This window comes from Microtus pennsylvanicus, chromosome 5 (assembly GCF_037038515.1).
Source record: "Microtus pennsylvanicus isolate mMicPen1 chromosome 5, mMicPen1.hap1, whole genome shotgun sequence".
NCBI lineage: Eukaryota > Metazoa > Chordata > Mammalia > Rodentia > Cricetidae > Microtus > Microtus pennsylvanicus.
In genome coordinates, this window is record NC_134583.1 from 25,794,896 (window position 1) to 25,819,809 (window position 24,914).

General features: G+C 41.1%; 1 protein-coding gene and 1 pseudogene across 5 annotated transcripts in view; one reads left to right on the forward strand and one right to left on the reverse strand.

Moving 5' to 3' along the window:
* Positions 1-24,914, reverse strand: part of Slco5a1 (solute carrier organic anion transporter family member 5A1) — a 128,025-nt gene that overhangs the window by 32,482 nt on the left and 70,629 nt on the right. For 4 of the 5 annotated variants that reach the window (XM_075971385.1, XM_075971386.1, XM_075971388.1 and 1 more), the window contains one exon: positions 11,090-11,254. The exons of the other annotated variant lie outside the window; for it this stretch is intronic. In XM_075971385.1, the coding sequence (XP_075827500.1) occupies positions 11,090-11,254 (165 nt within the window). The remainder of the gene's footprint in view (positions 1-11,089; positions 11,255-24,914) is intronic. 5 annotated transcript variants of the gene reach the window in all.
* LOC142850643 (large ribosomal subunit protein eL30 pseudogene) lies at positions 17,831-23,984 on the forward strand (annotated as a pseudogene).

Genomic DNA, 24,914 nt, shown 5'->3' on the forward strand with positions numbered 1-24,914 from the left:
ACATTGGACTGGATGATTTGAGGGGAGAATGTTTGTCTGGTTGGTTGGATTTCAAGACAGAATTTCTCTGTGTTCCCTGGATGACCTAGAAGTCGCTCTGTAGACTAGGCTTGTCTCCAACTTAGAGTTTTGCCTGTCTCTGCCTCCCTGAGTGCTGGAATTAAAGATGTGCACCACCACTGCCCAGCTGGACCGTTTATTCGAAGATGTAGTTTTGTTTGAGTCATGCGTAATTCTATCAGACAATGAAAACTACACTAAAGATGTCTAATAATAAAGTTGATTAAGAACAGAAACTTACTCTACACTAACTTCATGGTTTGAGCATTCATCCTTAAAGAACAACAACCTTGCATCGATGAGAACATGCGGTTCACGTACTAATGAATTAGTCAGTCTTGCAGAGAGTAACCATAGGTCAGAAAGCATCAGAACAGAGTCAGAGCGTGGTTGCCAGGCACCCTCGCAAACACATCTGCAGTCATCGCTAATTACCCAGTGCTCTTCTCTCGTTATTGCTCAGACCTCGCCTACCCTGAGTTTTGAATAGTAATGATCATATATTTTTTTCAGACATACCTTCTCATTGGAATGTGAAAATACAGCTTGGATAACTAAAAATAAAGTAAATGCAATAAAGACTTTACATCTAATCTCAGAGGCACAGGGGAACCAACAAAGGAATAAACTAGAGTGCCAGGGTGTTGGTGTAATTATCCCCCAACTAAACGCCGAAGTTTGGGCTCACAGTGTGACAGTCATTGATTCACCAACCACCCCAGTGCTCCTCCCCAATGCTGGTGGAGGAGCCTTCAGGAGGATCAAAGAGAGCCTTGAGTCTTTACACATTTTCATTTTGACCAAAATGAAGGATGCAAAGCAACTGCCATACAGTTTCCACAACTGAAGAGAGATGAGTTACTGACAGCTCAGCATTGCACAGAACCTGAATGGCAGGAAAGTGGGCAGAACAAAGAGAAGGATTTCCAAAGGCAACTTAAGCTTCTGCCCAGTGGAGAAAACAAGACAGAGGCTCTCCTTCAGCGTGCATCCTTTGAAAAACCATTCCCACATCAGGGGAACTGGCTCAGGAATTTTTTATTCTTTTAGTTTGTTGACTTTTGGTTCTTATTGTTCATATATACTATTTGTTTATTTTTCATCATTACCACTACTACTACTTCAACAATGACGACGATGATTGGGGTTTTGCCTGCATGAATATCTGTGACCCATGTGCCTGTGTTGCCCTCAGAGGCCAGAAGAGAGCATTGGCTCCCCTGGACCTGGAGTTAGAGATAGTTGTGAGCTGCCATGTAGGTGCTCAGAATCAAACCTTTGGAAGAGCAGCCAGTGCACTTAACTGCAGAGCCATCTCTCCAGCCTCCTCTTGTTTGTTTCTGTTAGTTTTTATCGTAGACTTTGGAAGGAAGTGATAAGAAAGATCATTTCCTACCCTCTGATGACTTCTCTTCTTTCTCCTAGAACAGGACCCAGATGTGTGCTTTGCTATCTGCCCCTGCTGCTGTAGAGTGAAAGCAGTTATAGCCATGTGCCCATGGGGGCAGAACTACATTCTAATAAAGATTGCTTCATAAAAACATGCAGTAGACTCTTCCATCAATAACTCATTAATTCCACAGCTAGGCTCTCAAGTGTTCTGATTCTAACTGAAGAAAAAGGAGGGCAGATCTGTGTGTGTAGCCCAGACTGGCCGAGACCTTGGGAGGTTCCTGCCTCAGGCTCCCAGGTGCAAGATTATAGGCATGGGCCTTCACACCTGACTTTCCAAGATTGTGACTGTAAATCCAGTGTGTTTTCTGCATCATGAGAGTCTGGCACATACACTACCGCATGTTTAAAACATGAAGCTTTCTTCATTCTCTTGGTGATATTTTCCAAGCATTTTAATTATTGTTTTCTCTGGAAATATGTATACTCAATTTCATTAGTAAAAGAAAAATATTTTTAGCTATAAAAACTTAATGCCCAATCAAGTCTTTGAAAATCCATTTATCTCAAAAACAAAAGAATTTTAGACTAATTTTCACCTATCACCCAAAATTCCTTTCAAAACTAACAAATTATTATTTTTAATAACATATGTATTTATGGAAAAATAAATGCTGCAATAAAAAGGTTAAACTCATTTATGTCAGTGCTGTTGGTGATGGTATATAGTAAGTCAGTCAGGGCTGCATAATGAGAAACTACCTCATTAAAAAAAAAAAAAAGTCCACGCCACAGCAGTATCTAGTCAACTTTTTGGTATCTTCTAAGGACTTGGTATTTACATAGTAAACATTTTAAATAATTTTAGGGAAGATGTTACTACTACTCTATATAAAACAAATAAATACCAAGTGCCCTACAAGAGAAATCTACACCTATAATGTGTCTAAAAGTCAAACACAAATTATATCCATCTTTCTGCAAATAGAGCTATGAGGGAACTTTCAGTGCAGGGACCTGAAGAATCTGTTATGCTGAAATCTAACTGGTCTAACAATAGCATAGCTAAAGACAGCTTTGCTTTGCCTCTGGCTGACAGAAAAAACACCACGGGCAGAAACTGAGTATGCCAGGAAAGGGATTTTTCTGTGGTCGGCCCTAAGGTGGTTCAGGTTACAAAAGGACTTTACTTCACCTCCTAATATTGGCTTATCACGTTTTATTATTTATATAAAAAGAGTAACAAATTTCCCGTCTGTGTGGTGATAAGCATTTCCTGTCTACACTTAAGAGCCAAGGTACTCATTAACTTTGGATGTGACTTTCATGTGTTAGCAGAAATCACTTCTGAGGAAATGAGAGATGGTGGATGGGCTGGAAGAGGGAACAGCTTGTCTTTAGCCCTGGAAGGCCAGCACTTTCTGAGCTATGGATGCTTCAATGAGCTCCTGCTTCTTTCTTTACTTGCCTGCAACGGGGATATTACACTCTATCCTCCACTTCCTCTCTTACTCTAGTCTTCTGTATGTACTTGATGAAAGTAGAAAGGGGATCATGGGAAGAGGGAAGTAGAGGCAGGGCGATGAGAACAGGAGAATTCTGGGAAGGAGGAAGCCCATTCCTTCTAGTCCAGCCCAGACCACCGAAGAAGCAAGGTGTGACCTTCCCCGCTAAGAAAGGTACTGAGCCATGTGGTTAATATAGATAAGAATAATGAGTTAATATAAGCTACAAGAGCTAATAAGTAGCCTGAGCTAATGGGCCAATCAGTTTTATAACTTACGGAGATCTCTGTGTGATTTTCTTTAGGACTTGCTGGCTGTGGGAACCGGGCAGGACAGAAACCCCAATGAGCAGGCCCTAATGTTACACCAGAGAGCCTAGGTTCAATTTCCAGCCTTCACTCGGTGGTCCATAATCATTTGTAACTCCAGTTTCAGGGAGTGGGACACCTCTTCTGGCTTCCATGAAAACCAGCTTCTCATGGTACCTATGTACCATGACTTACAAACAGCCAAATTGCCCATAAACATAAAAGAAAATTAAATCTTAAAAAAATTTAAATAATCTTCAGGTATGCACAGAGGACTAAATTCACTCCCTGGCATGCATACAAAGATTAAAGCTTTTCCCTTTTCCAGCTTAATTTGCCTGTGCACCTTCCTACTTGGCTGGGGGTAAGATTGTTTAAAAACATCCACAAAAGCCAGACACTATGGCACTCAGGAAGTTGAGGGAAGAGGATGGGCATCAGTTAGAAACAGCTTGGACCATAGAAATGCCGAGACATCCAGGGCTACATAGTGAGACTGTTGAAATAAGAGCGGCGGGCTGCGTCCCCGGCACCCGACCGCTCCCACGGCTAGCTTTACCCGAAATAATTACACGGAAACTGTATTCTTTTAAACATCGCTTGGCCCATTTCTATCTAGCCTCTTCTAGGCTAGCTCTCGCACCTGGACTAGCCCATTTCTTATAATCTGTGTAGCCCACGAGCTGGCTTACCAGGAATGATCTTAACCTGCATCTGCCTGGAGTGGGAGAATCATGGCGACTCCCTGACTCAGTTTCTTTCTCCCAGCATTCTGTTCTGTTTACTCCTCCCACCTATGTTTTAACCTATGAGGGCCAAGCAGTTTCTTTATTGCTTAACCAATGAAATCAACAGATTGATATATGACACTCCCACATCAGTGAGACCTTGCATCGAAAACCTTCAGTTCACTACTTTAAATTTGATTAGTAGGATTGTTTGGAATTAGAAAAGCCAACAATGACTTCTAATGGAAACGTAAATATAACAAAATAGCAGAATATAAATAGAAGAAAAATAGTTTTGCTGAGCATATATTATGTACCAAATATGGTAGGATAAAATAATCCTGTGTATCTTTATAGAAACCCCAGGAAAGAAACTCAGTTTTTACAATGGGAGTGTTTAATAGGATCCAGGTGGGGGTCTGTGGATGACATGGGAACACACACAGCAAAGGAAAGCTAGTCACAGTCACAGTGTGTGGGTCGTGACAGTACCATCAAAGCCAGAGTGATGAATTAGTTAATAAATTCCCCTGTAAGATAGCCATATAACTTTCTGGGAAATGTGTGAGCAAACGTCCATATGGCACACAAATTGTTTATCTGATAGCCTTAGAAAAATTATTTAATCTAAAAATTTTAAAGCAAAAAGAATCATAGAGTTCATTCCAGTTCACATACAACAGACCCAGAGGGAAAGGGCCCCTAGTCCAGGTAGATCAACATGTCCACTGATGTCCACATGGTGAAGGCATGGTCACCAATGTGTGGTATGATTGGGAGGGGCAGAACATTTAAGATATGGAGCCTGGTAGAAGGAGGGCAAAGCAGTGCAGTGTGCCCTTGGAGGAGACACTGGGACCCTCCTCCTTGACTGCTTCTGTTTGCTACCTGGCCACTGAAACACAACATTGCCTCCCACAGGCCAGCTGTGTGGTCACGGGCCTGATGAGTTTTCACCCGGTTTATTCTATGACTTCCTAAGATCCTTGGAGAGCCCTGCTGTTGAAGTTTATTATACAGAAGGGATCCAGGGAATAAAAAAAAATATAGAAAACTTAAATTATTTCAGAATTCAGCGAGTATTTTAAAAATATAAAATATTTCAGTCAAGACCTTTGGACTCTGGCTGCCTGATGTGCCTCACAGATGTCAATGGGGCTTGATGTGAGAAAGTGGGACAGTCGGAAGCAGGCTTTTACTGTAGGATGGGCTGCCAGGGGCACATACTTACTGCTGCCACCATCCACCCCCCACCAGCATGACCTTGTCTGCACACTGCATGGGTCATTCTAGCAAACACCTGTTTCACTACAGTCCTTTGAGCACCAGCTAAGCATCTGTCCTTTGGCACGTCACATGGCCTGCCATGTGGTAGCATGCAGACATTTCCTCGATTAACTGACTAACGAGAAAGAGAAGAGAATGACTACCTTGGTGTTTTCCACTATGACCTTTTACAGAAACCCTCCTGATGCCAGTGAAGTGGCTCAGTGGGGTAAAAGGACTTGCTAGCCAAGCCTGATTGGGGATCAACCTGAGTTTGATCCCCCAAACTCACATAAAGATGGTAGGAAAGAAACAACTCTAAAAGATTGTCCTCTAGCTTGCATACACATGAATCATGGTATGCAAACATCCTTAGTCTCTCTCTCTCTCTCTCTCTCTCTCTCTCTCTCTCTCTCACACACACACACACACACACACACACACACACACTAACTATAGAATAATAAAACTTAAATTAAATTAAAATTAAAATTTTTTTCTTGAGCACTAAAGATAAACAAATCTATCTTGGTGTCATGAATATCTTTCCATTCAAAAGACACAGAGTCTCTAACTGCTTTTCTGTCTCTGACAGCCCGTATTCTTTTCCACATGGGCTGAAGTGTTAGCAGAGGGCAGACTCCAGCAGGGGCCACAGAAAGCTGATTTGCAAGCATGTCCCCTTCCTTCTCTCAGGGGTTCCTATGTGCTACCAGCTAGGCTCTTGAAGCCAATGCCATTGCCTAACCTTGAAAATGGGGAGGCTTCTGGGCCACCCACACTTTATTTGTATTAAAACTTAACATCAGCATTAAAAAGATGTTTATAAAACTACCGCAAAACTGAATTTTTAGCTATTTTTATAACACGGAAAAACTAGTTTTAGAAAAACTGCAATTGTACACAGAAGGATGATATAAGTCATAACAGGTTCACACTGCCCCTACATCTAAGATGTGGCAATTGTCAAAAGCTGTGGTCCAAGCTCTGGGGCACTGCCTTGCATTTTAGCCACAAAACTGCAAATCAGTAACTAAAATGCACAGAAAAGCGAAATGATAATAATAATTATTATAATAATATCCTAACCTAATCCCATTTCTGCAGAAGAGGATTTGATTATCTTAAGAACAATTCTCCAAGTCTATGTGTCTAACTTTTTGTCACCATGTCCCCCTAGGGGGGGGGGGGATCCCAGGCAAAGGTGGCACAGAAAGCTCACGATGCTTCAAAACCAAAAGCTACTGAGCCAGTTCAGCAGCAAGGGCTCCTGCAGACCGGGACAGAAGTAGAACACCATCAGAGCATGCCAGAATAGTGAAAATCTGAATGAGCACAATGACACTGCCTCTCCTACTGCTTCAGGTAGACAGTGGAACGACTATAGTCTCAAGAAACACACGACTCTAGTATTTATTTGCCTTTAAGTGGGTTAGTTAAGCCTCCCGGATGTTGCTTCCTCCTTTAGAAAAATGGGCATAATTAACAGTATCTACAGAAGAGGCTTTAATAACATGGACTAGGCAATGCCACTCATACAAGAAGCTTAGTGTCTCATACTTTGAAAACAATAAATGTCATGTGTAGGCCATGAAATGAGAAGCGAGAACATGGGAGAGAAGGAAGAACTCGCAGGGCGGGACCAGGAAACTGCAGATGCTTGTGCCATGAAAACGGAAGCGGGAAGTCTATTCAAAGTGAAGTCACCAGCAAAAGGAGGACCCAGGAAGATGGGAAAACAATTGGGGCTAGTGGGGGAGAAGGACAAAGTAGAACCAAGCATGACACCTATATATGAAAAGGCCACAACAGAGTCCATTATTCTTTATGCTAACTTTAAGTCATCTAAACAAGGGAAAAAATAGATGTCAATTGATGTTTCATAATCATTACTGCAGTAGTTTCCATCTCAGACCTGTTCAGTCTATAGAGCTATACATGGAAGCTGCAATCAGTAAACGGTCATTTACTTCCCTGTACTGGGACAGAGTTGTGAGTTTCCACTACATTGTGAACCTGTTTGAAGTCACCTCACTAGAGAGCTGCAGTAGTTGGCTTGGTCCTCCTGACACAGGAGAGATCCTACTGTAAATGGGAGGTAAATGGTCTGCCTGAGGTCGCACAGCCAGAGACAAGTAGGGAAAGGACTCGAGGTCACACTGTCCAACTGATACTTCGTGATTCATCTCACCAAAACATCAATTTCATAATATTTTATTCAAGCAGTGTGACTCTGACGGGGTTAGCCAGGAGACTGAGTACACAGGGCGTGGGCCCTGAGGCCCAGACCCACTCTGGAGAGATATCCACACAGACTGGAATGGGCTGAGCGGAGTGTTGTGATGACTCCCACATCAGGGACTGACATTGTCACCCATGCCTGGACATAGGGGTCCTCCAGGGTGACTGTTGTGAAACTAAGCAGTGCTGGTGCTCCCAGAGAAAACTTCCGGGTCCCCATGCCAGAGATGATCGCCATAGCTGCCTGGCTGGCTCCTCCGTTAAACCTGCCCATGAACTGCTCTTGCTTTCTTTCTTCCTTATTTTATCCCCACTAGAACCAGATTTATCTTATCTCCTCCCCCACCTTCCATCATCCTGCCTGACTCGTTCTGCTCCTCTGACTCCAGATAGACAATTTTGACTATTGAGAGATAGATGCATAGATAGATAGATAGATAGATAGATAGATAGATAGATAGATAGATAGATGATAGATAGATAGATAGATAGATAGATAGATAGATAGATAGATAGATAGCCAGCCAGCCTGGTTAAAGATATTTTGCCATGAAAACACTAAAATACCATTACCCTACCAGCCAAAATAATCTCTGGAACCAAAATCTTCTATTATCAAAGCAGCTTGGGGGAAGGTTTATTTTCAATTATTTGATTTTAATTGGCAAAAATTATATATGTGGTGCAATGTGTTACACTCATATATGTACATATTATATAATTATTAAATAAAATAACATATCCATCAGCCCATGGTGTTCTTTTGTCATGAGAACATTTAAATTTCCTTTGAGCAACATTTAAGTGTGTATTAACTGCCAACTGTAGCTTCCATTCTGTACCATCAATTCCTGAGCAGCCTTTCCTAACTCAGTTCATAAGTTTTGTCTCTCCTGTCAGATCCGGAAGCAATGGGAACGCTGGCTTGAGTCTTTATGGCTCTCTATCCTCTGCAAGACACAGAGCACCATCCAGGGCTCGTGTCGAATGACAACATGAACAAGTTCATTTTCCCAGACCCAGCTTCTGGCTTGTGTCTAGAACAGTTTTTGACCAAGAAATTGCTTGGGCTGAGATAATTACTCAAATAATTTTTTCGAAAATAATTGGTATGTCTGGGGTGTAGCTCAGTGGTGGAGGACATTCCAGCATGCATGATGTCCTTGGGTTCAATCAATAACAATGAAAAGAGAGCTTAATTTAAAAAAAAAAAAAACTTTGTTACTTACGAAATTAGCACTATTGTAAAAATCGGGGTTTTTTTTTCCCCAGATAAAGTTCTTAATTTTCCACTTCAATCTGCACGCAGAGGAAGGGCTTCAGAAGACAAAAGAAATTCTCAAAGTCTTCTTTTAAAAATTAAAATCTGTGTTCAGAGGGTAAGAAGGAACTGCTTTAAGAAGAGTTTTAAAGAAATTGTTATGCTTTAATGTCACTGTAACTTAATCAGGCACCATTTGCTCTTGCCCAGCCGGCGTTGTTCCTGAATTTACTTCTTGTCTATGAATCAAACGACAATAAGTCAAGAGCGAGTGCTTGGAGCCATTGGGAAGACAACGGACTATGAAACCGAGAAGCCCTGGGCGAGGTTTTCAGAGAACTGTTGGTGACAAAGGACAAATCCTGATGGATGTTGCAACCAGGATGGAATCTCACTTAGTCACATGTCTTCTCCCATCCCGGAGTTCTAGCGTGGGCTGTGGGGGAGACAGCCTCATTTACACAAGCGTCTCTACCCTGTCGCTGGGGAGCGCCACGCCCAACCCTCCAGATCCCACTGAACTTCTTGCTCCAGTTTTCCTCGAAGAGTTGTCTAGCTAGGCTCTGCTCTACCTGTACTCAGAGATGGCCCCATCGGTCCACATCCACTTCAGCCGCCCTGCCCTGGAGCCCTGTGGTGAAAACTGCCCGGTGGCGGCCATGGGATGACCTAGACAGCTCTAGACGGTCTAGTGTGGCTGGAATTCGGCTGAATACCGTGATTGAATCCCTGCATTTAACCAAAGGAAAACTGTTCGTGGGAAAGGTAGGTTTCTGTGGGATGTAATGGCTCACGTAGATAATCTCTGCATGTAGAGGCCGAGGCAGTGGGATCACAAGACCCAGGTCATCCCAGGTTTCACAGTGAGATCAGTTTCAAAATAAATGAAATAAAATACTGAGATAATGTTACACACATACACAAATAAAAAATTAAATAAATAAATAAAGATGTGTATCTTGATGAGTAAATTAAAGGTTGAGCTTCCTAGTCAAATAAGCCTGGAGAAACACAGAGTCTGCAGCTCCCTCTGAGAGGCTTACGGTGCAAGCTGACATAGGGACAGTGACCTAAAAGGGCCTGCAATGAGGACCCTGTAGCACTTTCTTAAACACAGGAAGCCCCAGATTTCTGGGCTACAACCGTCTTCTTATTCATACCTTTTCATATTGGAACTAAGCCTAGGGAATGTGCGAAAGTACTCTTCACTTTGAGTCCAGTCCCAGCAGCTCCGGGTTCCCCTGCCCAGAGATCACTGTTCAGAGAAGACCCCGCGCAAGTGTTAACCTAAGAACGAGGAGCTTCCTCTTTCTGTTAGCCAACCAGACAGAACCGTGACCTGGGAATATCACCATCGACACAGGAAAGCAGTTTTAGAGAAAGCAAACCTTTTAACCATAGATAGCCATATATTATTTATTAAACCATTTGCAGCTGTGGGCACGCAACTGATTTTTACGCCTGTAGTTCTATATACAAGAAGTAGCAAACAGGGTGATTGCCAGCCAAGCCCACAGATAATTTCAAATCAATTGCTCTTGTTACAGTGATATTTTCTTCTGTTCATTTTTAGATAATTCAAGCTTGTAGAAATAGAAAAAGGTGGAAAACAAAGCTGTGGGGAAATTTACTATTATTCAAAAATACTTATCCTTTATTGAAAAATGAAGCTTTCTGCAGATTGGCTCTCCTTGAAATCACTGAGGAAGTATTTAGAATATTACTTAGCACTGTAATTTCCCCAGTAGCTGAGAGTTAGTTTTTCACATTACCGTCATATTTACTATCAAATAATATTTGAATGTTAAGTCCTGAAAATACACATATCAAAGACGTCTAAAATCTCTGACTAGACATAAAGCATCTAAAATAAAGTACATAAAGCATCCTCTTAAACATCATGCATTTCTAGTAATTCTACTGAAATCTATTCAGGTTTATGAATGGAAAATTCTGATACCATGGAACTGATCTGGACTTTACAGCATCAGCTTCACTTAACATTTTAAGACCCATGTTCATCCACAAGAAGATCAACACTAATCCAAATGCGAATCTCATGGCTTAGTTGATTTTAACTGAGGCCCACAAATCCATAAATGTGCAATATTCTACCCTTTTAAAACACAGCTAGGAAATGCATCACACGAATATAATCAGAATCTCAGGAAGAACATCCCTGGCTTTCCTCACCAACTCAGGGGCACCAGGAGCCGGCAACGCACTTGGTGAACACTGGGTGTGAGCCTGGACTTCCTCCCCACTCACTCCACTTCAGTCACTGGACACAAAGACCACGTTTTCCAGGTGCCCTGTGGCAGTCCTTACCAGTGTAGATGCTGGCATTGGAAGCTGGGATACCAAACTGGGACTCGATGAACTTGGGGATGAAGGTAATGAAAGCGGTGACAATGGCACTCTCAGCTGTGTATGACAAACTCACAAAAAGGAATGTCATGTTGCTTAAGATCCTGACAGCTGCTCTTGGGAGGTCTACAAAATGACAAAAATGATACATGAATGTTATAAACAATGGATGGGAAGCAAAAGAAAATTGAACTTTTTTTTTCTTATGAACTGAAAATCGTCCTCGGGCAGCAGACAAAAGCTCTGATGATGTTGGGTGTTTTTTTTTTTTCTTTCTTTTTCTGTTTTGATGTTTTTGGAGACAGGGTTTCTCTGTGTAACCCTGGCTGTCCTGGAACTCACTATATAGAAGGCTGGCCTCGAACTCACAGAGATCCGCCTGCCCCTGCCTCCCCCAAGTGCTAGGATTAAGGGCGTGTGCCACTTCTGATAACACTAGACACCACTCCTGTTTTCAGAGTTGAGTTTCTTAATTCTCAACCAGGATAATGAAGGAAATAGCATCTAAAATCATTCCCAGACACAAATGTATTCATAAACAGCATCCAGTCTATAAAATTATTTGCATTTTCATTAGTTAAAATACATTCTCTGTTAAGACCATATAGGTTCCTCAATATGAAAATTACCTATGGTCTAATCCTACATCATACTTTCCAGTTCATCCAGCTACCACCATCCTAAAAAAATGTATTTTTCTTTTTTAAAATTCAATTTATTGTTTACTGTGGTGTGTGTGTGTGTGTGTGTGTGTGTGTGTGTGTGTGTGTGTGTGTAAAAGAGAGGGAAAGTTCACATATGCACAAAGGTATGTGGGTACCCTAGAAAGCCAGGAAAGAGTACTAGCTCCCCTGGAGCTGGAGTTACTGGTGATTGTGAGTCACCCAAAGTGAGAGCTGGGAACTGAATTTGGGTCCTCAGAAAAGTCCTCAGGAAAGCCGCAGGCACGGAGCCATCTCTTAAGCTCAGAGTTGGCTTGACTTTGATCCCACACTTCAGATGCCCAAAGCAGAGCAACAGATAGATGATGTTGTGCATCTGAAATTTCAGCCTTGTTTATGGAACAGGAAATAATCATAACTAAAGAAATGGCAATGAATAAGAACCTCAGGCCAGGCACTCCCAGGTACTTTGGATTGAAGAGCACAAGGCCATGATATCCTAAAACGAAAGAATCCAGAGATGAGGCTTGGAAAGCATCTTAGGGAGGAAGATTTCATCCTTAAGTCTAGGTATTTACTTAGCAGAATGTGCTACAGATACAACATCATTTATAATATAAAATGTGGGATGGTTAATCACCATCGATGGGCAATACTTAAACAAATATGGTACAGCCATATAATTGAATACAAGATGGTCATTAAAAATTAATCATTTGTATGTGCTAGAACAAAAGAGTTACAAAAGTATTATACTGATAAGTAAAGCAAGCTACCTAAATGTGTATATAGTCATATTTGAGTAAAAATAAAACAAGTCAAAAGAATGGATTCATAGGAGATCAAATGATGATTTCATAATACACTAATACCAGATTCTTAAGTTGTGCAAACATGACAAAGGTTCAAAGAGAAATAGATGGAAACTCTGTAGCCAATCAACTTCTATATTTTTCATTTTTATAGAATGAATAGATGAACATCTGCATAACTGCTGTGCCTCCATGAAGAAAACCATCTTGGAAAACACTTATCCTTTACATTACAACATGGTAAAATAATTTTGTTATAATTAGTCAACTTTTATTGACACTATAATTCATAACCTCCCACTTAACAAGAATCTAAAACTTAGGAAATAGAGAGTTTTTGCTCATGTCATTTCAAAATAGAATTAAATGTAATGTTTCAGGTCTTACCTAATCTTGTGAGGTTTAAGACCTTAAGGAAAAGCTAATATGCAGCCCTGACCTTTATTGTGGATAAACACGCCAAAGAAAAACAACCCAACTATTTCATATTTTTCCTGTAAATGTTAAGTTAAAATGTCATATTCAAAATTTCAAAGTTGATAAGTTGAGATTATCAATATTAAAAGATTTGAATTAAGTTTAGCCGGCATATTAAAAGGCAAAATATTGAACTTAAAACATCTGGAAAAAGAGGAAAAGTATAAAACACAAGAAAATAATATTTGTATCACATGAATATTTTAAGTCATATTCCTCACCTCAAACTGTTTTTTCTTTTCATACTATATTTTTATTATGAGTATATGTGCATATGTATGTGTAGGTAGACATGCATGAGTACAAAGTGCCCTTGGAGACCACAGGTATCAGGATCCCTTGGATCTGGAGTTATAGACCCTTGTTGGTACAGGTGCTGGGAACCGAATTCTGGTCACTGCATATACTCATAATCCATTGAGCCGTCTCTCTAGTCCCTACAACGATTTTTCTTTTAGAGACATTTGGTTTGGTAAAATGGTCTTTCAGCATCAAGGGTAAGAAAAATATATATGAATGTTCTCTCATCTCATTAAAAGTTATTGGATAAATAAATAAAGCCAAAATTGGTTGATATTTAAGTAGAATCAACAGAGTTCAGATTTCCAATGAATCTTTCACCCTCCATATCCATTGACTGAGGCTTAGTTTTCTGTCCAAATGCCCTGAAGGAGTCAAAGAATTTAGGGCTAAATTGTGGGCTGGCGCCACTGAGTCTTTCTCACATATAGGGACCAAGCTAATAATTACATCGAAGAGCAAAGGAAATCAGACACATAACTGCCAAGAAAGGAGCAGTGTGGAAAGAAGTACCAGGTAGCTGCTAGATTAGAACTGAACGTGCCCATATGAGCCAGTTAGATGAACAGATACATAGAAAAATGAGAAATATGTTAGACGATAATGGATGATAGATATGTAGATAGATAGATAGATAGATAGATAGATAGATAGATAGATAGATAGATAATGATGAAGAAGATAGATAGATAGATAGATAGATAGATAGATAGATAGATAGATGATAGATAGATAGATAGATAGATAATGATGAAGAAGATAGATAGATAGATAATGATGAAGAAGATAGATAGATAGATAGATAGATAGATAGATAATGATGAAGAAGATAGATAGATAATGATGAAGAAGATAGATAGATAGATAGATAGATAGATAGATAATGATGAAGAAGATAGATAGATAGATAGATAATGATGAAGAAGATAGATAGATAGATAGATAGATAGATAGATAGATAGATAGATAGATAGACAGACAGACAGACAGACAGACAGACAGACAGATAGATAGATAGATAGATAGATAGATAGATAGATGGATGATAGGCAGATATATGTTATAGATAGATGACAGATATAATAGACAAATTGATTGGCAGGTAATATGTAACAGGTAAATGATATAATAGTATGATAGGTTGACTGACAGGGAGCAGACAGATGCTTACAAACATACTTACAAATGTATGCATGTTTGGGTGTGTACATGTTATTCCTTAGCATTATCACAATATGATAGCACACAGTAGGAATGAGCCTACCCAGCATGCATCTCTTGGTTTCTAAGAAATCATTTTATACTGAAAGGAACAAAAAAAGTCTGACTTCAGAGTTGGAAGATAGAAAATACAAAATGAACTCAGGAAATCTTACTGAAGAAAAGAGTAATAAAAATCACCTCAATGGACAGATTCCCCAACTTTGAGCTTAATGGATACTAAAATAACTATGTGAAAATCAAACAGGAACAATATGCATCCAATCCTCATTATTTGTAGTTTTTTTTTTACTAGTCAATTTAGCTATTTGCTAAAATTTCCTTGGAAGCCTAAAGTTACTATTTGAAGCATGTTCACAGCCACACTCAGCAGGAAACCCTTGCATCATCCCATTCTCCTCTCCTGGCAGAGGTGGCAAACACAGTCTACCTCCTTCCTGCAGCTCTGCCATGGTAAAGTGCGTCTTTGTCACACTTATCTCATTGTGCTTCTTGCTGGTGGTTTCACTTATTTAAAAGGTCCCTAATATCAAACATTGGTGTCACATGACTACAGTGCCAGTCCTCAGGAGGTTGAAATACAAGAACCACTGGTTGAAGACCAACCTTATTTATACAGCAAAACTTTACCTCCAACACATAAACGGGAAAATACCTAGCCCCCAGGTGGTTGCCTGTAGTGCCGATAGCTACAGCTGGCTGTGATGAGTGAGCGCAGAAGAAATACACACATCAGAGATGCTAATACAAGGCATGAGTTACAGGCATTTGGCATGACTTCAAAGTTAATGAATCAACAGCAGTCATTACATGCAGACATTTTAAATGAAGTCATGTACAGATGAGCTGTTGAACACATCACGGCGGAATCAACCCCGTGTATCCTCTAGAAACAGTACCTCCATGATTATTGATTTGTTGATCATGGTGATGTCACAAAACATAATGGCTGTGAAGAGTGGGAGTTTATTGATCTTATATAGCCTCAAAATATTCCCCCATAAGGCACTTATACATTTTTATTGATTTTATTGCAGTCTACTAGTTAACTTTTGGATGGAGCAACCTAGAAAATGCAACCTCATCCAGGGATTAAATAGCTAACCTACCAGATTATTGGACAAACTGATACTATCTGACTAGTTAGGGTATAATGAGCATAGCATCATTTTTGTGCTAAACTTTAAAGAGTACATAAATCAGAAGACAGTGTCAAACCCCAACTAAGGAATCATCTGTGAAGACAACTTTTGCCTATGATTTTAAGAAACGGTCAAGATCAGAAAGATGAGGATCTGCCCAAGACTGAAGAAGACCCCCAAACTAAATACATGTGATTCTGGATTGGGCCTTGAACATAAAGGGCATCTTTGCGAAGACAGGACTGTCTTAGATAATGGGAATAACTCACTGTGTATTTCTGATTTTTGATGGTTGCCCAGTGGTCATGCAGAACAGTGTCTTTGAGCTTAGAAAAAACACAGGAGGAGTGGCCAAGCATGTCTCCGACTTCCAGGGTGATTACTGTAATTATTGGAGACTCAACACAGGGCACCAAGTAATTAGGACTCTGTGTGCCTTCTTGCGGGCTTTATGTGTATGCCCAAATTTATTTCAAAAGCATAGATTCAAAAAGAAGTTGTTCAATCTGTGGATGTGCAACCCAGCATCTAATTCATTTCCCATGCTACAGAATTTATTTTAGATTCATTCCTCGGTGCCATGTATAATGTGTTATTATACAATCAAAGATGCTGTTAAGATCATGAGAGAGAGGTATTGAGTAATGATAATAACAATCTGGTGTCTGATCATTTGATACTATGAAATTTTTCAAGTTCAGGGCTGACAAGACAACCCAGCAGGTAAAGAAAGGTGTCCACGACCAAGTCAAATTCAGTGTTAAGGAGAAGCCAACACTAAAGCCAGGAGATGCCTTCTATGTTACATAGAAGTAATGTAGGAAGAAAAATGTAAGGCAAAACTCGAGCAAATGTAACAGAAAGTGGACAATATTTAAGAAAGACTTGCAGCCAGGCCTGGTGGTATATGCCTTGAATCCCAGCACTCGGGAGACAGAGACAGGTAGATCTCTGTGAATCTGAGGTCAGTCTGATCTATATATTGAGTTCTAGGTCAACTAGGGTTATCTAGTGAGACTGTTTTTCTTTTGCTTTTTTTGTTTGTTTGTTTTCTGTTTAAAAAAAAAGAAAGAAAAGGAAAAAAGAACATACTTGTAAAAACAATATTAATGGTGTTGGCAGGTCCTTTGTTTCTTTCAGACCTTCACCAATGGCAGTCCGGCTGGTCCCACCACTACACACATCCAGACAAACAGATCAATTGCCTTCTCCTCACAAAAGGGATACTCTGAAATAAACCTGATGGGGTTCCTCTCAACAGCCTAACAAATCTTTAGTCAAAGTTTTGGGAAATCTGAGATATGTGGTATGAGGGGGTTCCTGTGGAAATTGATAAGGGACTGATCAGTCCCAGGGTAGGTGGGACTACAGCTGGTTCTGCTCAGTTCCTGTGCAAGTGGGACAACAGCTGGTTCTGATCATCCCCAGTGCAGGTGGGACTCCAGCTGGTTCTGCCCAGTCCCAAGGCAGGTGGGACTACAGCTGGTTCTGATCGTCCCAGGGAAGGAGGGACTACAGGTGGTTCTGCTCAGTCCCAGGGAAGGTGGGACTACAGCTGGTTCTGATCGTCCCAGGGAAGGAGGGACTACAGCTGGTTCTGCTCAGTCCTGATGCAGCGGCGACTACAGCTGGTTCTTCTCCGAAGCCTTGTAGATAACAGACATTGGCATGCTCGTCATGACCCGACCATTAGGCAAGCATGCTCGAGCGCATATGAATGTTTTAAGTACGACTAAGGTCTGAATCGTCTGTCCGACTAATGTTTGAAAGCACCAGGCTGCAAATGACCATCATCTGCAGCAAAGAAAAGGGGTACAGCTGTCTTTCCAAGGGGAAAGGAGAGGTGCTTACTGAGAGCTTATTCCTAGTGAGAAATATACCCCTTTCTAGAGAAAACTATGAGTGTGTGTGGCGCTAAAGATCTCTCACAGTCACTATTCCCGCTGAAGTCACAGTGGTTTTTATCGTGTGCCTACAGCACTAAGACATTCTTAGAAAGCATTCATTCATTAGCGTGCTTTATTACATCACAACAGCCATGTATACTAAAAAAAATATGTGTCTGAGAAAATGAAATGAATGACACGGATGCACCGTTTCCTTGTGGAGAACGGTGAGTCCAGAGAGCATGCGTGGTAAGGTGAAGGGGTCCATGGTGCAGACAGTGGAGCACACTGAGAGCTAAGAAAGGCTGGTCCATAATCATCTGGAGGGCAGATCTCTTAAAGCTGAGGAAACCCATCACTTTCTATACTAACCTACAAAATTAATTTTAAAAAGTCAGAAAAAGGCTGAAAAATCCCTAGCAGATTTAGATAAAATTGCAATTAAAAATTCCATTAACAAATAATTAAAATGCTATTGGGAGAACACAGTATTCATGAACACAGCATTTTGCTTATACAGCCCATAGAGAGGGAGAGGTTTTTTGTGAGCTCCAGTTGTAAGCACCTCTCTACGCAGCAACCCTGGGATTTTGATACGCTAGCAGGAATCACTAGACAATCCATAATTTAGTTTGGCATTTTCCTCAAGATTTGAATTCATGAGTATGAATGCGAATTAGTCAATGCTCGTTTCTGCATAGTTTAACCTCCCTTCACATTTTGGTGTTTGTTCCTGTTGTTTTTACAAGAGAATTCACTCCTTATGAGCTGCTTGTATGTTTGTTGCCTCCTGTTGACATTCAGCTTCCGGGTCAACATTCCTCTAGCGCGTTTTTCTAAAACTAAATATAACCCATCAGTTTTATTCTTTCAATATCTTTTTTAAAATTTCACTTTCCCAAAGAAATCCCGATAACAAACAGCTCTGATCCAACTTCAGGCCTCACTTCTATTTCTGCCTCCTGATCAATCTGCTGACCTCCACACTTAAGGGCTCTGCCAGGTACGACAGCCCATGTTTTCAGGGGCGTTGGTGTTTGTAGGGTCTTCTTTGGGGGATCCCATGGGATCATTGGTTTCAAGGACAGTGTGTAGGAAGTAGGGATAATATTTGTCTCATATTGCAAGGTAAGTCTGATGCTGGCTAGTGTCTCCACTGGTTTCGTGACCTATCAGTGAATTTAAAAGTACATTAATGATAAGCGAATTTGAAATAAGGAGAAAGTGCCATACATTCAGTACTTGTCAAAGAGGGAACCAGGAGATTTCATGAGGGTATAGTCAACAAAGCTGCTCTAAAGTGATTTTAATGTCCAGATATTCTGAATGATGACAGAGAAGAAAGAGTTAGACCATAGTTTTAGGCTTTGCACCTTTAACTGTGCAGCCCAGTGAAGCCCACACACAAGAGGACTGTGACTGAAAACCTTGGCTTGACATTCTAATGATCTACTTTCTTCACAACACTAGGAAAGGCCACACATACTACAGTCGGATAGTTTCTGGAAATTCCAGTTCGATTTTGCCATTCGGCCTTTCTCTGCTAATTCTTGTGCCTCTTACCTAAGCCTGAGCCCCTATTGCAGCTCCCTGCCTATCTGTGATGGTCAGTCACTGCTGTCCACATGACTGATTTAAACTTAACCTAGAAAACCACCTAAAGCTTGTCCATGATGCCGTTTCCAGAGAGGTTTAAGTGACATGAGGAGACCCATCCTGAATGAGGAAGGGACCATCCCATGGGCTGGGGAGAGACAGAAACAGGGGGCGGGGGGCAGCAGAGCAAAGAGCACCTAAGCAGGCAGAGGAGGGGCAGGCGCCAATGTACCAGGCTGTGTTTCCTTTGTGTTCTGGGCAAACCTCACCTGAGCTCTGTCCACAGCTCTCTCCTCGGGCCTCTCCTCCCATCCCACTCCTTTACCTACCTGGCCTCCTTCTTGGGATGTTTCTGGTAGCTTCCTGGGAGCGAGGAATTCCAAGAAAGTCTGGGATGCCTGTGGGCAGGTGCCCCACAATAAGACCACCAACACACACACACACACACACACACACACACACACACACAACTCCCAAGCTTTACCACCCAGGTGTCTACCGCATAAGCCCAATGTGCCGAACACAGGAAACCTATTTGGCATTTCCAAACACGTCTGTCCTCTGCACTCTGTTCTCCACCTGGGATGCACCCACCTCCCCAGGGTGCAGGAGGCCTGCTAGGGTGTTTCCTGCTTCTTCCCACCCTCAGTCATTCTCACCACCACCACCCCACACACACACATGCACCCATTTCACAGCAACCACAACCCTTCTATGGGACCTGCTTGTCCTTACCCCAACCCCACCCCACACCCCAAGCACTGGGGTTCTGAGTGTGCACTCACACACTAGAATTTTACAGATTCTAGGGATCCAAACTCTGCTCCTCCTACTCACCTGGTGGGCTCTTCACTGACTGAGCTGTCTCCCAGATCCTAACCTTGTCATTTAATGACCAGAATTAGTAATAATAATAGAAACAATCTGTAACGTTCAATAGTTCTTTTAAAATCAACTACCACCTCAAAATAACTTGGCTATTTGGTTATGTTTATAAATTCATAAATGTTTATAAATGTTGCATACCAACACAGACAAAATTCTAGCCAAAAGAAATTCTATTTTGTGTTTATGATAATGCCAAACTAGACTAAAAATGGGCATAAAGGAAAATAAACTGCCATCTTTTTTTCTACACAGAAAATGTTGAGTTAAATGGGGAAGACTTTAAAATGCTAAGCCTCAAACCACAGGAAAGCTGATCCACTTAAATATTTCAAGTGTTTATTTTTGTCAGGATTTTGATGGAATCAATGTTAATCTCCTTGCGGAAAGGTAACGCAGACACACTGACAATTTGGCATTCCTCTTTGCGGTGCTTTACAGCAGCCTCGCTCTACATAATTTATAAGGCCCTAGAAATTGTGAGTCAGATTTTCCCAATATCTGCATCAGAGTGGGGAAGCAGAAAGTAGAAAGTACAGTGGATTTTCTTCTAGCTCCTCAGCAAGAGCACCTCTAAGAGGGCACCACGTTAACCAGGAGCGATGGCATGGCCTGGCAGTCCCAGGTACCTGGGGAACTCAAGCAAGAGGGTCGCTTGAACTCAGTGGTTCAAAGCCAGCTTGGATGACACAGCAAGACCCTGTTTACACATAAAGCAAGCGAAAAGATACCATTCTGTAAGGGAGTACAAATCAATGGCTAAGCTATTGAGCTCCTCTTTAAAGAAGCTGGTATTGATGAACACAGAAAAATAAAGACAAAAGGAAAACCTGCTCCAGCAAAAAAAAAGAGAGTGTGGGACTCAAACACAGATTTAACTCAGAATAAAATATAAACTGTCATGCAAGACCTTCACCATGAGCCTCAGCTCTGTGATGTAAATCATGCCAAGCCGAGTTTATCCCCAGAGATGTCCTTTATCCGAATTAAATATCAGAATGACACTTTTAATAGTTGCTTTGTTGTAAACACACTAAGGAATATTGACGTGTATGATCAAATTAATTGATTTAAATACCCTAACTGAATAGTATTCCAGTATCTTCGGTATGGTTTAAGACATTTTTAGCAAGAAATTTTCAGTATGTCCCATTAAAGCAGTGTTTCTGTTTAGCAAGATAAAGTAAACTAGGTTGGGTGTGGTGACATGTGCCCATATCTGAATCTTCAGAGGTTGAGACAGGAGAATGAGAGGTCCAAGGCCAGTTTTAGCTATCTAATTTGTCTATGGCCAGCTACATGAGACGCCGGCTTGAACTTCCAATATACAACCAGCTAGAGAATCCATTTTGTACAAGTAGAGCAATGAGTTATCAGGGTGTCCCAGATTTACCCAAGAGTGGGATCATTCATCACAGTCCAGAAAGGAAATGAAAAGGAGAATGTGCCAGAAATATGAGCAAGAAAATCAGACTGAACACTGATTTCATAAACCAACTATACAACATGCTCAGACTCTTCTTATTTGTGTGTGTGTGTGTGTGTGTGTGTGTGTGTGTATGTGTGTGTGGGTTGATCCACACCAATGTGGAAAGGCAGAAACCCACAATCCCTTGCAATACAAGAAACTAAGAAGTAGCATATACAGAGATCCACAGTTAATCACTGGGTGAACTTCTAGAGTCCAGCCATAGTGAGGGAGGAGCGATATTACAAGCAAAGAGGCCAATACCATGATGGGGAAACCCACAGAAACAGCTGGCCTGAGCTAGTGGGAGCTCACTGACTCTGGACTGACAGCTGGGGACCCTGCATAAGACTGAACTAGGCCCTCTGAATGTGGGTGACAGTTGTGTGGCTTGGGCAGTTTATGGTCACTAGCAGTGGAACTGGCTCTTTGCAGCCCATTCCCTATGGAGGAAGAACTTGCTCAGCCTAGATATAAGGGAGAGGATCTTGGTCCTGCCTCAAATAATGTGACAGAATTTGTTGACTCCCCATGGGAGGCCTCACCCTCTCTGAGGAATGGATGGGGGTGGGGTGGGGAGAAGATAGGAGGAGCAAGAGGACAGGAGGGAGAGGGAACTGGGACTAGTAAGTAAAATAAGATTGTTTTAAAATTTTTCAAAAGTAGCATTTGAATTTCCATCAATAAGTCTTAAATCCCAGGATGGATTCTTCTCATTTCTATATGATAGTTGAACCCCTCGGAAAAAGCACTAGACATTTTGAAAAGCAATGGGCAGGGAATATGGCAGAGATCCAGGAAAAGAAAGGGCGGCCAAAGTATCTAGAAAGAGCCTTGGGGACTGGAGAAATGACTCAGCCATTAAGAGCACTTTCTGCTCTTGGAGAGGACCTGGCTTTGCTCCCCGGTACCCACAGAGCAGCTCACAATAACCTGTTATTTCAGTCACAGGGAATCTGACACTCTCTTCTGGCCTTTGCAGGCACCAGGCATGCAAGTCCATGTACAGACATGCATGTAGGCAAACATGCATACACATGAAATATGACGAATAGATCTTTAGAAAGAACGCCTGCAATTGTATGGATTTGATATCAATATCCCCTTTTACTGTTCAATTAATATATTTCACTTTGAAGTCCTAACTTACAAAGTATCAATATCTCTAACCATGCCTTCATCTCTTCCCCTGAGTCTACTTTGTATTTCTCCAAATTATAATTCTAAATATATTTATATGACTTAAATTATTTAACAGCAACTTCATCTCAATTCAGCTGTAAAATAAATTGTGGGGGCTGAAAAGATAGTGGTTAAGAGTGTACACTGATCTTGTCCCAAGTTCAGTTCCCAGCACCCACATCAGGCATCCCACAATCACTTCTAACTTGAACTCCGGAGACCAGTGCCCTCTTCTGGACTCCAAAGTTATCTGTACCCATACAGGTGCATGTACACACACATGAAATCATCATCATCATCATCATCATCATCATCATCATCATCAATGGTCCATAATACAGTTGTGAAAATGATGGGCTGGCCCACATGGGAAGAGCTCAGACAACATGAGCATCCAGAGAATCCCTGTGTTTTACTGGATTATCGGGAGTCATTCTAGCAGTTACAAAAGAACACACTGTCACAAAGTCATGGGGAGGAAGGAGACCATATCTATAACTTAAATGAAAAGAAATAGTATTTCCCAAATACTGATGTTAAAGTGCTTTGAACAAGTAGTCTTTAGCAATGTTCCAGTCTCCCCTCCTTCTGAGACTGTAGTGACAACTCTACAATGTATTAGTAACTTCATCTTATGCCTCTGTCTCATTGGTCAAAATGCCAGTTATTTTATCATGAACATCTGATAAGCCTCATACTCTAGGCCAGGTGGAGGATCGGGCGGCCCGGGGAGCCCCACTGCTTAGCGCTTTGTGCTCCGGATGCGAATCCTCTCTTCTACCCTCTCTGTGTGCTAGATTGGGGGCTGTCCCGCACCTAAGGCAGGAAGAGGGTGGCCCCAAAGAAGACAAAAAAGTCTCTGGAGTCGATCAACTCTCGGCTCCAGCTTGTTATGAAAAGTGGGAAGTACGTGCTGGGATACAAACAGACTCTGAAGATGATCAGACAGAGCAAAGCGAAATTGGTGATCCTCGCCAACTGCCCAGCCTTGAGGAAATCTGAAATAGAATACTCTGCCATGTTGGCTAAAACTGGTGTCCATCACTACAGTGGCAATAACATTGAGTTGGGCACAGCATGTGGAAAATACTACAGAGTATGCACACTGGCCATCATTGACCCAGGTGATTCTGACATTATTAGAAGTATGCCAGAACAGACTGGTGAAAAGTAAAAAGTTTTCCTTTAAAAAAAACTTTAACAGAGCTCCTTTAAAAAAAAACAACCTCATACTCTATAATTTATATAAATATTAACTCTGAGAATTCAGGAAATGAGACTGGAAGTAAAGAACGGGAGTCACTGTAGGTTTCTTAAACAAAGGAACTTGCTGTCATTCAACAGAACAAAGCTTACATACTTAGGAACAATTTAAGTTGTTTATATTTTAGAATATTTAATCTATCTTTAATGACCTCTATTTTATTATTATTATCATTATTATTATTTCTACTATCAGCATTTCCTTTTTGAGACAGAGGCATATCATCTAGCTCTGGCTGGCCTCAAACTCCTTATATACACCATGCTAACCTTAAATTGACAGAAATCTGCCTGTCTGACTCTGCCTCACAGAAATATGCCCCCTGCCTCCCAAGCACTTGGGTTAAAGGTGTGCTAAATGCTAAACTTATTGTTTTTAAGAGAAATAAAAATGGAAAAGCAAGACAGTCCATCCCACAGACACCCTTTCTCCAGGCAGCTACACAGGGACAATTGATACAGTTACTAAGGAAGAATATTTCCTTCTAGTGGATTTTCATACTTGCATAAGGATCTCCCCATACTGCTTCCCTAAAAAAACCCACACTTTACAAAATGCAATCACAGTGTTAGTAATCAGACATCCGTAACTGCAGCAAATGCTACATCTAGATACGGGTATCCTCATGACCTGAAGCAGTGATTCTCAAACTTCCTGCAGGGTGGGCCATTTCTTTTATTATTTCTTCTGTTACCTACCAATAATTTTGCACAACACACTCAAATAAATTGTTAGAAACTTGTTTGTCTGTTCTGGAGTTTCATTTTGGTTTTCTCACTATTAGTGTGTATAAGTGTGTACCATGTGTGTGCATGAATGCCAGGCTTGTATCACCACATGTGTGTGTGTTGAGGTTGTAGGACTTTTCTTGGGAGTGTGTCTCTTCTTCCA